General features: G+C 43.4%; 1 protein-coding gene across 7 annotated transcripts in view; it reads left to right on the top strand.

The window, feature by feature from the left end:
• The window catches only part of RNF144A (ring finger protein 144A), a 169720-nt gene that overhangs the window by 21165 nt on the left and 132314 nt on the right, over positions 1–16241 (top strand). For 3 of the 7 annotated variants that reach the window (XM_044771895.2, XM_044771897.2, XM_070512659.1), the window contains exon 2: positions 5317–5510. The exons of 1 other annotated variant lie outside the window; for it this stretch is intronic. Coding sequence is in view for 3 of the 6 variants with exons in the window: in XM_070512658.1 (XP_070368759.1) it covers positions 10170–10233 (64 nt within the window). In the remaining 3 variants the exon portion in view is untranslated. Of the gene's footprint in view, positions 1–5316; positions 5511–10062; positions 10234–16241 lie in introns of those variants that run through there. 3 more of the 7 variants (XM_070512662.1, XM_070512661.1, XM_070512658.1) reach the window with 2 other exon arrangements.

Raw genomic sequence — 16241 nt, 5'->3', positions numbered from 1 at the left:
CCATGGAAGAGAGGGTCCGCACAGGAGCTTTGCCCTGCACTGACTTGGGCTGTCACTGGCCCGCTGTCTAACTGTGCACGGGGCTTTAACCTGTGTCCTCCTCTGTGAAGGCAGCTCTTGCACCGTGGCTGGGTGTTGGCCGATCCTGCGTTGCCAATTGGCTGAGTCAGTGACTGTCTCCACTCAGACAGCCTGTTTAGGTTGAGGTGGGGGTCGATGCTCTCTTTGCTTCTTGTTGCTCCTTCTAGACCATGGCTCTTCTTCCTCCCTAAACGTCTCCTGCTCCCTTGAAACCTGAGCCGTCCATCTTTCCCATTCCCATTCCTTCCTGTTTGAGACTTCTGTAGACCCCCAGACTCCCTCCACATTCACTGAAGATTTTATCAGGGAATCTGCTGTCTTCCTTCAGGTTACTACTTTTGCCATTTCTGTGTCTGCACAGGTCATTCATTCCAAAACTAGGATCCCTCACTTTGTCCCTTGACCTCCTTTCCAGTCATCTTGTCTGCTGTCTTCTGTCAACTAACATTCCCAAAATGATTATTCTGACATCTGGATGCCCAGCACCCACTCTGATCACCATCCTCCCTCAGTGCAACAAATCCTTTTGCACATGGTCTTTAAAAATACTTCATCCCCATTGGGACTGTCATCCCTGCTTCCTTTTCAGTGTTCACTGCCACCCTTATGTCTTTACTCCTCTTCTGGAATGTGGTCCTTTCTTTTTTCATAATCACCTGGCAAAACCTGGCTTTGGCTAAGTCCAGTTTCCTGCTGCTGTGTACCTGCACCTGAGTAGCTGCACGGGGCTGGAGGGAATGCCCGGCCTGGCCCCTGCCGCCGTGCGTCTGACTGTAGCAGCGCCCAGCAGTCCTGCTGCCTTATCTCAGTGTGTGTCTGTATAATTATCTATATCTATATCTATATCTTTATCTATATCTATAACACACCTGAATATATATCTGTATATACACACATATATTACAAAATTCTAAAGGTTTTGAGTGGTTTTCCCTAACCTTAATTTTTCTCATAAGCCTTCTCATTTTAGTGATTCCAGCTGGTCTTAGTTTGGAAAATTAATTTAACAAAGAATAATGTTATGTATAACTCACTAACAAGACCCATTTATATGTTGATGTACATACAACTGGTGAAAGAAAGAAATGATTGAAATAATTTCTGTAACGCATATTTTGCACCAGGTTGACCTTCTCAGGTTGTTCCAAGCAGTTGAGTCTTTTGTGCGTAACTGGTGTAGCACCCTGATATCATAAAGGAGTTAAAGAAATTATATTGAAACCTCGAGGGAAGCACACTCTTGTGAAGTGAGAAGCCATGTCCTGTACCTTAGAATATCGTATTTTCTTCAAGTCACAAACAATAATGGTTTGTTTTCAGTCACTCGAGGGGTGAGGTGTGGGCATAAAGGTTCCTACGCAGTCTGAACGCCTGAAGAGCCGGACCGCGTCTTACCCATCTTTGTCTTGCTCCTACTCACTATCTCAGCAGGTGGCAGGAGTGAGAAAAATGTTGATAAACGGGTGAATATTTGCTATAGGATTTTCTGCTAGAACCCAGTTTGGGCATTCCTGGTGCTCTGCAGAACCAAGCCCTGAAAATACAAGGCTGGTGGGAGATACCAGGACAGGACTGACTGCTCAGCACCGCTGCAGCTTTGTGAGCAGAGCACTGCCAGAGCTCTGCTGGGTACGTGGATAACTGCAGCACGGCTGGTGGCTACCACAGTGTGCATTCAACCTGGGGATGAAAACCCACCAGGTGACATGCTGCAGCCCTTTCATCTGTGCCCGGTTGTGGTACTGAGGCAGTGCAAATGTATGTCAGCTTCCTGACAGCGGGGGCTTCACGACCTGCCAGCAGCCTGAAAGCCACACAGGCTCACAGCACACCCCTCAGGGCGGAGAGCTCTGCGTGCAGCAGCTCTGTAGAAATCTTTTTATAATGCAGCTAAAAAAGTCTCCTGTTGTCGGTGTACCAGCTGAGCAGAGAGCTTTTCTTTCCTGCTGAAGGTTATAATTCTATTTACTGGCTCCCCTTACCTGGGAAAAATGGCAGAAAAAATATAATAAAAGAGACCGTATTGTATGGTCTTTCATTTGAAGGATCGAAATTTATTGCCAAGTAAAGGCAGAGAATGGACCTGCGAGAAACAGGATCCCATTTTCTGGAGTTGGTATCTTGATGCTGTTCATGACGGAGGAGGAGCAGCTTTCTGCAGGCGAGGAGGCTTGCTCTGGGCCGGGGCTGGGTGACGTTGGGGGCTAGATCAGAGCTTTCAGCCCTAACGCTGAAGCCTTCAGCCTTCAGGGGCCTGGCCATGAGCATGGCAAGAGAACTCGCTTTCTCAGGCTGCATTTGGGCAAAGCTTGTCATTTTAGTAAAAGGCTACCGAGGAGATATGTGGGTTTATCCACTGGGATGTATTTTGTATCTACTCAGATTTAAACGTTTACTGTTGTCTGGTGCCGGCTTTGAAGTGAGCAGAAGGACAGAATTGATTTTGTTCTTTGCTCCCTTACAAGAGATGCTTAAAAATAAGCTACGGTCAAGTGCTGGTGTTGCATTCCTGACCAGTAGAACCTATACTTGAGCAAAGAGAGAGTTTGAGAAAGTCTGGAGTTATCATGCTTTATTGTTTTTAATTTTTTTCCAGTTGGCGTGTTTCTTTCTTTTTTAATAGTAGTTTAATTGAGATATAATTCATGTAATATAAAATTCACCATTTTCAAGTATACAATTCAGTGGTTTTCAATATATTCAGAGTTGTGCAAACATCATTACTATCTAATTCCAGAATATTTTCAGTACCCTCCAAAAACCCTCTATCCATTAGCAGTGACCCCTTATTCTCCTCTATCCTGAAACCCTGGAAACCACTAATCTACATTCTGTGTCAATGGATTTGCCTGTTCTGGACATTTCATGTACATGGTTTCATGCAATGTGTGTCTGGCTTCTTTCACTGAGCATGATGTATTCACAGTTCATCCATGTTGTAGCATGCATGAGTATTTCGTTCCTTCATATGGCCAAATCCGTTGCATGGAAACATCACGTTTTGTTTACACATTCACCAGTTGATGGACATCTGGGTTGTTTCTACTTTTTGCCTATTTTGAATAATGTTGCTGTGAACATTCATGTGCAGGTTTTTCTGAGGACATTTCTTTTCACTTCTCTTGGGTATACGCCTAGGTGTGGAATTGTGGGGTCATATGGCAGCTCTGTGTTGAATCCTTTGAAGAGCGTGCCAGACTGTTTCCCAAAGCTGCTGCAGCACTTTACCTTCCCAGCAGCAGTGTGGAAGGTTCAAATTTCTCCACATCCTCATCTACACTTGCTGTTGTCTGTCTTTTGATTGTAGCCCTCCTAGTGACTATGAAGTGGTATCTTATTGTGGTTTTGATTTGTGTTTCCCTAATTGAATAATCATGTTGAGCGTTTTTTTATATGCTTGTTGGACATTTGAATATCTTTTTTGGAGAAATGTCTATTAAAATCCTTCACCCATTTTTTATTTGGGTTGTCTTTTTACCGTTGAGTAATATGTGTTCTATATTTACTGTAGATACAAGGTCCTTAGATATATGATTTTTTATGATTTAGATATGTATTTTTTTGCTTTCTGTGGGTTGATTTTTACTTTATGGTTTCCTTTAACACACAAAATTTTAAAACTTGATGGGCTCCCAGTTTATCTCTTTTTTCTTTGGTTGTTTGTGCTTTTGGGGACCTACCTAACAAACTATTGCTTATTCTATGGTCACAAGAAATTATTCCTATATTTTCTTCTAAGAGCTTTATAATTTTAGCTCTTACATTTAGGCCTGTGATCTATTTTGAGATAATTTTTGTGTAAGGTAGGAGGACTGTGTTGTGATTCATTTTTTCCACGTTAGTACCATTTGTTGAAAAGGCTGTCATTTACCCATTGAATTGTCATGGTACCCCTGTCAAAAATCAATTAAACATGAATATGTGGGTTTGTTCTAATCCATTGATCTATATGTCTGTCCTTATGCCAGTATCGCACTGTCTTGATAACTATAGCTTTTTTTTTTTGACATCAGGAAGTGTCACTCTTCCAACTTCTTTTTCAAACTTCCTTTGGCTATTTGAGGTCACTTGGATTTCTATGTTAATTTTAGGATCAGCTTGTCAATTTCTGCAAAAAAACGAAGCTGGGATTTTAATAGGGATTGCATTGAATCTGCGGATCAATTGGGAAGTATTGCTATTCTAACTCTATCGTCTTCTAATCCATGAGCACAGGATGTAGAAAGATTTACTTAGGTCTTTAATTTCTGCTAATGATGTTTTAATAGTTTTCAGTGTACAAGTCTTGCACATCTTTTGTTAAATGTATTCATATTTTATTCTTTTTGATGCTGTTCTAAAGTGGGTCTCTTGTAACAGGATATAATTTTTTATCCATTCCACTGATTTCTGCCTTGTTGTTGGAGTGTTTAGACCATTTAATGTAATTACTGAAAAGGTGGAATTTATATCTCCCATCTATGGGTCTTACGTCTTTTGAGTTCCTTTATTCCTCTCTTTTGCATTCTTTTGTGTTAAATAGTTTCTAGTTCAGTAATGTGTTGCTTAACGATGGGGATACGTTCTGAGAACTGCATCGTCAGGTGACTTTTGTAGTTGTGTGAACATCGTAGAGTGTACTTACATAGAACCAGGTGGTATAGCCTACTGCACACCTAGGATGTATGGTGCTAATCTTATGGTACCGCCATTGTGTATGTGGTCTGTCGTTGGCCAGAACGTCGTTATGTGCTACATGACTGTATAACATTATAATTCCATTGTTGTTTATTTTATTATACATTTTTAGTTATTTTCTTAGTGGTTGCGTTGGAGATTGCAATTAACATAATCTCACCTTATTCTTAATCTTTTCTATGGACTTAAACCTCTTCTTGTAGGAGTCTCATTGGGTTAAAGCCGAATGGGTGTGATTGTAAAAGGAGAGGGCAGAATGGGAGACCAGGAACAATTTGTTATCTGAGAATTGACTCTGTTAGTGGATTTATATGTTAACTTCTTGGTGGAGTTTGGTCATTTATACAGTAAACTTCAGGTCCTTCTCCAATGAGCTGTGATACTATCTAAATGTTTGATGTGATAAAATTTCTAGGAATTCTATCCATAGCCTTCCCTTCTGGCTTGGAGAGTTGGGAGGCCGATCACTGGGTGGTTCTAGGTTGGCACACTGGGCTTTGCCACCCTCCCCCCTGGAACCTGCTCTCTGAGCTCCTGTGCCCTTCTCATGTTTCCCAGGTGCCAAGTGCCCTGCTGAGTCTGATAGCTCCCTGAGCCCCAGGCCTGGAGGGACCCTGGTGGCAGAGACCTTCTCCCACTTCTCCACATGGCCAGCCTGTCCTGAGGGAAAGAGCCGCTGGATGCACATCTGCACACCAGGACCCCAGGGTTTGGCCAGAAGGCAGTTCCTCTCCTCCCAGGACTTCTCAGAGGTAAAGTTGAATTTGGAAAAGGAAGGCTTGAAAACTTTCATTTACGTCTTCTTAGTGGAATAACAGGCCATTGTTGTGGTAGATCGTAGGCCTGCCTGGGTGATTTTTCTGTACTGTGTAAGCCATACCATATAAGCAATTACCTAGTACACTTCCCCTGAATGAATTTTAAGGATGGTCCTCAACATATTATGTTAGGCTGTTATGGTAATTAATACTTGATAAAGGCTTCCACATGGGTTCTCATGTACTATTTATAGCCACCTTGTGAGGTTACTACTGCTAGTTTCATTCTGTAGACCACGAAACAGGATTAGATCAAAGGGAATGTATCCAGAGTCTCCTTGATTCATTATCTCATTGAGGACATATAGATTGAGCTCCTGCGTTGTCCCAGGCACTGTGCCAACTCAGGACACACAGTGAACACAACAGACTCAAGACCCTGCTCTCCTGGAGATTCTGCTTTAGTCACGTGTGAGCAGGGGTTGGGGGTGGGGACAGGCTCGGAGAGAGAGACCATATACAATCAACAGCATGAAAAAGTAAGGCATAAATGTTGTGGAGAAGAGAAGAAGTAGACCACGTTTAGAGGGGTGGGGCAGGTTGCAGTTTTAAATGGAGCAGTCAGGGAGGTCTCATTAAAAAGCTGACATTTGGACGTGTATTTAAGGAGTTGTGGGAACTAGTCATTAGCGTCTTGGACAAGAACATTATAGTTCGAAGAAAAGGTGGGTGCAAAGGCCCTAAGGCCAGTCCATCACGCTGGCATGTTGGAGGAACACTAAGGAGGCAGGGTGGCTGGAGGGGAGCCCGCAGAGAGCAGTGCGGGGGTGGGAGTCAGGAGGTAGCAGGAACCTGAGCATGTCTAGCATCGCAGGCTCTTGGGGGAATGTTAGGTTTTTTTGATGAGAAATCAGTGCAGGGTTTTAAGCAGAGGAGAGACAGGAGCTGCATTCCATTTTAATAGGTTCACTCTGGCCTCTGTTGGTAATAGAATGGAGGAGGTGGAAAATGAGGGTAGACCAGGAGACCATTCCAAAGCGGTTAGAGAAATCCGTGGTAGTGATTCAGACAAGAGATGATGGTAGCTTGCTGTACAGGTAGCAGTGGAAGTAGTGAAAAAGTGGTCACATTCTGGATATACTTTGAAGATCGAGCGCTCAAGATGTCCTGGCAGAATGGGTGTGGGGCATAAGAAGAAGAGAAAAGTCTATAATGATGTTAAGGATTTTAGCTTGCATAGCTAGATGGAGCTGTCACCAACTGAGATGGGGAAGTCTGTAGGTAGGGAAAGTTTGGGTGCAAAAAAGAGATTTTTGTGTCGTTAGTGCCATTCACTGGGCTCTGACTCCTAGTGCTGCTGTCGACAGCAGAGGAGAACCCAGTCGAGTCTTTCTGTGCCATCCTCTCACCTTCTGGCGCTGTATCAGACATCTAGTGCGCCGTCTGCTATTCACAGGGTTTTCATGGCCAATTTTTTTGAAAGTGGGTGCCAGGTCCTTCCTCCTTGTCTATCTGAGTCTGGAAGCTCTGCTGAAACCTGTCCACCGTGGGAGACCCTACTGGTACTGGAAATCCCAGTGGCGGAGCTTTCAACCTCGCAGTAACACACAGCCCCCACAGTATGGCAGCCAACAGGTCGGGGAGGGGATGTTCCCTGACTGGGAAACAAACTGGTCGTGGTGGTGAGAGTGCCAGATTTTAACCACTAGATCACCAGGGCAGATGAGATTAGGTTAGATTAAACAGAGATTAGAAGTTCAGTTCTGAACATAGTGAGTTTGAGATGCTAAGCGACCCAGATGGAGATGCTGAGTGAGCAGTTATATCCAGCTGTGATAGTTTCAGACCGTGATCTGAGCTGGAGACATAATGGGAGTCTTTGGCCTGTGGTTGGTATGTAAAGGAATAAGATCAGAGGAGATCCCCGTGAGAGGAGAGGTTCAAGGATTGGGCCCCGGGACATTCCAACTTTATGAGGAGTAAGAGAAGAGGAAGAGGCAGCAGAGGAGACCAAGAGGGAGCAACCAGAGAGGTCGGGGCCACCAAGAGTGTGGCATCTTGCCACAGGAAATCACATCAGAGGAGGGAGTGGTGAGCTGTGTCCAGTGTGCTGGTGAGCCACCTGAGATGAGGACCGAGCGTAGACGCTGGGATCAGTGCCCTGGGCCATGAGTGGTTCTGGTAACAAAAGCTCAATCAGAGGGAGAGATTGTCGGGAGCTGTTTTTAGAAGCTTTGCTGCAAAGGGGAGGAGAATGTGGGGTGGTACCTGGTGGGATAAATAAGGCCAGAATGATTAGTTTTTAGTTGGAAGCCTTAGCATTGTATTTATATGCTGGTGGGAAGGACTCAGTAGAGAGTGGAAAATTGATAATGTTTGGCAGAGGGTTGCTGAAATCATTTCCTGAGTAGGTGAAAGAGGTGCGTTTGTGTACAGGTGGAGTTTTTGCTTTAGGAGCCCAGATAGTCTCTGTGGGAGTAGACTAACTGACAGATATGTGGGGGCGAGGTGGCGGTGCGGAGGAGCAGGTTCTGCACCTCTCTTTTCGTTGCTTGTATTTTCCCTGTGAAGGAGGAAGCAATCACAGCTGAGCGCCGTGTTGGAGGAGGGGCCCTGAGTTTGCAGAGACAAGGGACAGAGTGAGAAGTCCTCTGGAAAGAGGGAGGTGCACACGATCACCTGGTAGCATTAAGAGCCCACCTGAAGCTTGAGGCCACAGGTTGAAAACCCCCATCAGTGTGATGTGCCTTTCTCTAGACTGCTCAGCTCAGGAGTCAGAGGCACGCAGTAGGTCAAGAATTGAGGGCCACGCCGTCACCGAGTGGTTAGGTTCACGGGCTTGGCTGTGGTGGCCCAGGGTTTCACTGGTTCGGATCCTGGGCGTGGACATGGCACCACTCATCAGGCCATCTGAGGCGGCGTCCCACATGCCGCAACCAGAAGGACCTACAACTAGAATGCACAGCTATGTACTGGGTGGCTTTGTGGGGAGAAGAAGGAAGAAAAAAAAAAAGATTGGCAACAGATGTTAGCTGAGGGCCAAGCTGTAAAAAAAAGAATTGAATTGTTCTTTGTCTGAGCACAGAGGGGCAAAGTGAGAGAGTGGCCCAAGTTGACAGTTATGCAGGAGAGAGGTGACACAAGTCACCTGAAGATTAAGACGGCGACGTGAGGAACGGACATCAGGAGTGAGGAAGGTTGGAGGTGCGGGAGAAGGGTCCATGCCTGCCGGGGAGGGGCCCTGGAGGAAGTAGGGGGCTGAGGCTGCTCCGGGAACTGGGAATGTAGGGCATTTGGGGACACCTAAATTCCAGCCTTGCTGCCCCACACCCCAGCTCCTCGGGACGCGCCTCGCCTTCCCACTGTCTTGCTGTGAAAGGGCCTGCTTGAGAAGCCGGAGTGAACCCCTGCCCTTGTGGCCACGGCACCAGTCTGCCCTTTTGGTAGTCCTGGGCTGTATGGCTGACGTTTCGTGCCGAGGCGGAGGGAAGCCCACAGCCCTGTCACCACAGTGGCGAGCAGAGTGGAAACGCGAACGCTGACATCTGAAGGCCCCTCCCTGCCTCACGTGCCTTGGAAACTAAGTGCAGCATAATCTTTTTTGTTCTTAACTTCAACTTTAATGAGTTAGGACTATTGCATGTTTCTCAGCTGTGTGATTGCCAGTGCAGAGACTTGTGGAGTCTGCTGAGGAGTGAGGGAACGGTGACAGCCTCCCGGGAAGATGCACGGTCGGCCGTGGAGGTGGGCGTTCTTCCCTGCAGCTGCCCACACCCACCTCCTAGGACGTTCTCTTTGGGAATCTGTCTCTAGCAAATTCCAGGAACTGTAAAATGCCTTCATAGTCGCAAAAGATTCATGTTGGAGAGGGCAAAATACCAGAAAATGACATTCCAGCCCAGCAAAGATATTTTTAAATGTTTAGGATTTATAAAGAAAGAGAGACAGTCTTCGCGGAATATCAGCCACCCCCAGTTCACACTGCTGTGATTAAAGTAGCCGAATCTGAAAGTTTTGTTTTGTATTTTCCTTCAAGTGGAGAATGTCATCAGTAAAAAGAAGCCATCTTTGGTTCAGAAAATGTGGCGGCCTTGGCCTTGGTGGCGCGCTGGGAATGGCCGGTGTTCAGAGAGCTGTGGCTGTGATTGCTGAGCTCGGTGCAGCTCTGCTCCTGCCTGGGGAATCTTTGAGGCGAAGGTCGTTTAAAACACACTAACTAGAATCGAAACTATCAATACCCTGCTTTAGTTCTGTGGTTTCAGGGTGGCGAGGTGGTTAAACGAGCAGTATTTTTAGAAATGGAAACATTGAAAGATGCTGTTCTGAGATGCCGTGGCTGAAGGCTCTCCTGAAATAAATCGTAACAGCCACATTTTCCACATTTATCTCGGTTGCAGTTTCTTTGTTTTTTTTTTACTTTTTGGTACTTTTTTGTTTGTTTTGAGAGCTTGGGGTCATTTCCATACATGCGCTGTCCTCTGTAGGGGCCTTGCTGTCGAGTCAGGCTCCCGGCTGGGTGAGTCTTCCGTCAGCGATGTTGGTGTTTGCACTACCAGATTTCAGCGGCAGTGACAGCTGCTGGTCACACAAAAGACAGCGCCTGCTGCCCGGGACGGTGTGGGTTTCTCCAGACCCATCAGGCAGCGACACTTCATGAGCGTCTGTTACACGCAAGGCCGTGTTCTCGGGCTGCGAGGGATGAAGGAGAACAGCGCAGGTTCCGCTTTCATGTTTCTTAGACTAACGGTAAAGAGCAGAGGATGTGGAGCTCCAGTTGCCCAAACTTGAGTGCAGCACGGAGCAACCCCGAGGTGATGGGAAGCGCGTGCTGCGTACTAGACCGTCCTGTCGCTCAGACTAAGACGCTGAGTCTGCAGTGGACGGAAGAGAGGGACCGAGATGAGAGGGCAGAGGACTCAGGGCCACTTGTGCTGGACCCTAAATGTTTGGTGTTAGAATCTTTCCTGTGGTCTCTGGAGAACCGTTAAAACTTAGGAAGGGTAGTGATAGGATTTTAAAAAAAAATGTATTTTGGACAGATTCACTGGGCACTGTTGTTCTTCCGATACGAAGAGAAGACAGTGCGCAGAGAAAAGAGTCAGAAGGAAAAGTGTGATCGCGTGGCTTAACAAAATTACTAGACTTTTCCCCCCTGGTTTTCAGAATACTGTCCTTTTTTGGTTATTCTCATAAGCCTTACAAAAGGGCTTCACAGACACATTTACCAAGGAAATATCCTGCCTTCTGTCAAACGTAGAGATCCATAAATAACTTATCATTTTAGCTACATTTAATATTGCTTGATTAAATATTAATGAGGAAACTGTTAGTATCTGGTCATTATAATTTATTGTAAAATGGATAACATAATTCAGTTACCGCAATCTCACTTTAATCCTGACTTTACTGATTGTAATAATCTATTTTTTTAGTGTATTCCATAATTTATTTCTCAGTGTTTTAGAAAGCTTTCGTCTATCAATCAACACATTGATTTGAATTTAAAAATAAGATGAAACCTTTTCCGACATAAAGTAAGTCTGATTGGCTGATTAATTTGACCATGAAAACGACCTTTGCCCCTTAAATTATTGTAATGAGCTAAATCTGCAAATAATTTGGACAAATATATAATTGAAACATTTGTTATAGTAAAATCATGCAGTCAAATATTTTATATGGAAAGGTGCATTGGGATTAATATTTTTTCATTTCTTTCCAGCATATTGGTTTAAACAAGGGGTCTCTAAGAGAAAAAGTAATGAATACAATGAAGCTATTTCTAAAGTCTTGGTCCAATCTTTTCATGTACTTCCCAGAAATTAGGGCTTGAATGACTGATGTCCTGGTAACACATTCTTGTGCTGGTCTAGCAGTTTCCAAAGGTTTTCTTTTATAGGAAAATCCACTGATTAAATTGTGGCCTGAACACTAAAACTAGTTTTTAGTTTATTACTGTGTGATTTTTGGCACATATGTGGAAGAAGTATAAAGAGTTGAGTTTCGGTTTTGCAAAACAACATCTGTTCTCGCCTGTTTACTTATGTGAGCAAGGTAGTAAAGTTATTACATCTATAAAAATGAAAAATTGGAAGAAAACTCATCTTGAACTGGGTCTTACAAATTTGATGATACTTATCTATGGACACACAAACTTTGGGTGAAAAAAATCCAAGTCTTTTTTTTGGCTTTGAAAATTGCTAAGTTGTGCTAGTAACCTCTTCTTTATTTTTTCAGCTTTATGGAGGTATAGTTAACAAATAAAATTGTAATATATTTAAAGTGTACATCGTGGTGCTTCGGTATACATGTACATTGTGGAAGGGTTCCCCCCAGCCAGTTAATTAATACATCCATCACCTCACATGTTTATCTTTTTCTGTTTGCTGAGAACATTTAAGTTAACTCTCATAGCAAATTTCACTTTTATAATACAGCGCCATCAACTCTAGTCACCATGTTTTGCATTAGGTTCTCAGACCTTATTCGTCTTACAGCTGAAAGCGTGTACCCGTTTACCAAGCTCTCCCTATTTCCCCCACCCCCAGCCCCTGATAACGCCCTTCAGGTTCATCCATGTTACCACAAATGGCAGGATTTCCTTCTTTTTTAAGGCTGAATCCATTCATCAGTCAAGGGACACTTAGATTCTCTGCAAACCTTGGCTATTGTGAATAAAGCTGCAGGCAGCATGGAGTGCAGATATGTCTTCAAGTTAATGATTTCATTTCCTTTACATGTTTATGCAGAAGCGGAATAGCTGGATCGTATGGTGATGCTATTTTTAATTTCTTGAGGAACCTCTATACTCTTTTCCTTAGTAGCTGCATCAGTTCACAGTTCCACCAACGGTGCACAAGGGCTCCCCTTTCCCTACGTCCTCGCCAGCATTTATCTCTTGTCTCCGATAATAACCATCCTAACAGGTGTGAGGTGGTAGCTCATGGTGGCTTTGAGCTGCCTTCCCTTTTGATTAGTGATGTTATTCCCTTTTCATGTACCCGTTGGCCATTTGTATGTGTTCTTTGGAAAAATGTCTATTTGAAGTCCTTTGCATGTTTTTTAATTGATTATTTGGTTTTATGCTACTGAGTTGTATGAGTTTCTTATCTATTTCAGATATTGACCCTGTATTGGATATGTGATTTACAAATATTTTCTCCCATTCTGTAGGTTGCCTTTTCCTTTGGTTGTTGGTGTCCTTTGCTAAGCAGAAGCTTTTAGGTTGATGTCACATTTGTTTATTTTTGCATTTGCCTTTGCTCTTGGTGTCAAATCCAAAAAATCACCACCAAGACCAAGGTCAAGGAAAATACCCACTATGTTTTCTTCTAGGAGTTTTATGGTTTCAGGTCTTACATTCAAGTTTTTCATCCACTTTGAGTTGATTTTTGTGTATGGTGTAAGATAGGGATCCACTTTCATTCTTTTGCATGTGGATATCTAGTTTTCCCAAGACCATTTGTTGAAGAGACTATTCTTTCCCCATTGTGTATTCTTGACGGCTTTGTCAAAAATTAATTGACCATGTATACATGGGTTTATTTCTGGGCTCTCTCTTATGTTCCATTGATCTAAGTGTCTGTTTTTATGCCAATACCATACTGTTTTGATAAGTATAGCTTTGTAATATCGTTTGAAACCAGGAAGTGTTCAGCTTTGTTCTTTCTCGGGATTACTTTGGCTTTCTGTGCACATTTTAAAAAATAAATGATATACTAGAAATTACATTTTTTCAACTGTTGTTGCTTTATTTTAAAAAGGCAATATTTCCAGTATTCCAGAAGTTACGTGTTTTTCCAACTATTTAAAATTCCTTTTTAATTGAGGTAACATTGGTTTATAACATTATATAATTTTAATGTGTGCATTATTATAATTTCCGTTTCTATGTGGACTACATCACGTTCACCAACCAAAGACTAATTACAGTATGTCACCCCATATGTCACCATGCATGTGTACCCTATCACCCCTTTCACCCTCCTCCCTAACCCCTTCCCCTCTGGTAATCTGATTTCAGTACCTGTGTGCTTGTTTGTTGTTCTTGTTTTTTTTATCTTCTACTTATGAGTGAGATCATACAGTATTTGGCTTCTCCATCTAACTTCTTTCACTTACCATAGTACCCTTGAGGTCCATCCAGGTTGTTGCAAATGGCAAGATTTCATGTTTCTCTCTCTCTTTTTTTTTTATTTTTTGGTGAGGAAGATTGGCCCTGAGATAACATCTGTTGCCAATCTTCCTCTTTTTGCTTGTGGAAGATGGTCGCTGAGCTAACATCTGTGCCAGTCTTTCTCTGTTTTTTTCACGTGGGATGCCACCACAGCATGGCTTGACAAGCAGTGCTAGCTCTGCATCCAGGATCCAAACCTCTGAACCCTGGGCCACCAAAGCAGAGCACGCATACTTAACTACTATGCCACTGGGCCATCCCCAAGATTTCATCTTTTTTATAGCTGCATAGTATTCCATTGTGTATATATACCACATCTTCTTTGTCCATTCATCCCTTGATGGGCACTTAGGTTGTTTCCAAGTCTTGTTATTGTGAATGATGCTGCAAAGAACATAGGGGTGCAAGTATTTTACACATTTGTGGTTTTGTTTTCTTTGGATACAATACCCAGAAGTGGAATAGCTCAATCGTATGGTATAGCCATTCTTAATGTTTTGAGGCATCTCCATACTGTTTTCCATAGTGGCTGCACCAGTTACATTCCCACCAGCAGTTTATGAGAGCTCCTTTTTCTCCATATCCTCTCCAAACACTTGTTATTTCTTGTTTTGTTAATTATAGCCATTCTGATAGGCATGAGGTGATATGTCATTGTAGTTGTGATTTGCATTTCCCTAATAATTAGTGATGTTGAACGTCTTTTCATATATCTGTTGAGCAGCTGTATATCTTCTTTGGAAAGATGTCTGTTCAGATCTTTTGCCCATTTTTTAATTGAGTTGTTTGTTTCTTTGTTGTTGAGTGGAATGAGTTCTTTATATATTTTGGATATTAACCCCTTCTCAGATATATGATTTTCAGATATCTTCTCCCAGTTGTTAGATTCTCTTTTCATTTTGTTGATGGTTTATTTAGCTGTTCCTTTCCTTTTAGTTTGAAGTAGTGTCATTGTTTATTTTTTCTTTTGTTTCCCTTGCCTGGTGAGAAATGGTATTTGAAAAGATACTGCTAAGACCCATGTCAAAGAGCATCGAGCTAGAACTTTTATGGTTTGAGGTCTTACATTCTCAAGTCTTTGATCCATTTTGAGTTAATTTTTGTGTATATGCCATAAGATAATGGTCTACTTTCGTTCTTTGGCATTTGGCTGTCCAGTTTTCCCAACATCATTTATTGAAGAGACTTTCCTTTCTCCATTGTATCTTCTTGGACAACAATTTAAAATTTTATACAATTTTTAGACGGCAACTGAGGAATATGTTAAGGGCCTGTGTACTTGAAAAAATATATATTGTTGGCTGTAGTCATACCCAAAGAGCGGGAAGTCTCTGCTTCAGGCCACACCCAGCAAACGAGAGGCTCTGCGGTGTCCTGGGAAGAGATCAACATGGAGAGTCAGAAGATAGCTCAAGACCCAGCTTTGCCACTTCCTGCCCAGGTGAGCTTGGGAAAGTCACTGAACCCTCAGAGCCTGGATTTCTTCAGGGGAAAATGGAAATGACAATAAGGCTTCCCTACCTACCCAGAAGTCACTAGTGAGGATCAGATGTGCCTGAAGGATGGGGACATTTTTTATAAGATGTAAACAACACTCAGATACTGGTAACTCAAATATTAACTACTGGTTAAAAGCTAAAGCAAGTGAAAGAATCACCTGCAGGTCCCTCTGGGCCCTGAGGAAAGGGGAGAGGAGATTGGGGTGTGCATGCATGTTGCACTCATGCTGAACCTTGGAACCACAGAAGATGCAAACGAGGTGACAGCACGCACCATTGCTCACAGCTGTGCAGAGGGCTCTGGTGGTCATGCACATTGTGTTCTCTGCGGCGGATATTCTGATTACGAGGGAGGACTGTGGGAATTTGGAAAATCTGGCTAAGGGATGTCTTCCATCCCAGCAGGGAGAGAGAAGCAACAGCCTGAGAAGGGGTTTGATTTTAATCTCAGGCCCCTGAGGCCTGTCCAAGTGTCTAGGGAGAGATGAAATAACATTTGTCTATCACTGTGGATTTATAAATGCGTTTCCATGTGCACTGTTATTTTATTAGCTTACACAACTCTCTTGTGATGATAGCTGTTGTTCTTCCCATCGTCCAGTTGAGAAAAGACTGAAAGTGACTTGTTCAAGACATGCAACTGGTGAGCGGTGGAGGCGCAACTGACTGAAGACGCTCAGCTTCCCGATCTCACCTGACCTTCCTGCCTGATAAAGATGGTTTTGGAGAGACCCTTAGGAGGCCACTGTCAGCACCAGAAAAGCAGGGAGGATTAGGAAGTCTTGGAACATGTCTTGGTTCAGAATGCAAGTTATTTAGGATTGCAAAACAACTACAGGATCCTGATGGGCAAGGGATTGGTGGGAGTGGGTGGGGTCACCTCTGGATGTTGGAGTTTTGGAAGAGCCCCTTTAAGGAGTGTTGGCTGGTGCTTCATGGGGTTCCGAAGATATCTTGAGCCACAGTAGTAATAGTGCCAGCAATGGGAGGGGCCATATATATTGAAATACAGTGAATTATTTGCAGAGATTAGGAACATCTCTGTGGGGT

The sequence above is a fragment of the Equus asinus genome, chromosome 6 (assembly GCF_041296235.1).
Source record: "Equus asinus isolate D_3611 breed Donkey chromosome 6, EquAss-T2T_v2, whole genome shotgun sequence".
Taxonomy (NCBI): domain Eukaryota; kingdom Metazoa; phylum Chordata; class Mammalia; order Perissodactyla; family Equidae; genus Equus; species Equus asinus.
This window is presented reverse-complemented; position numbering and strand designations above follow the sequence as displayed.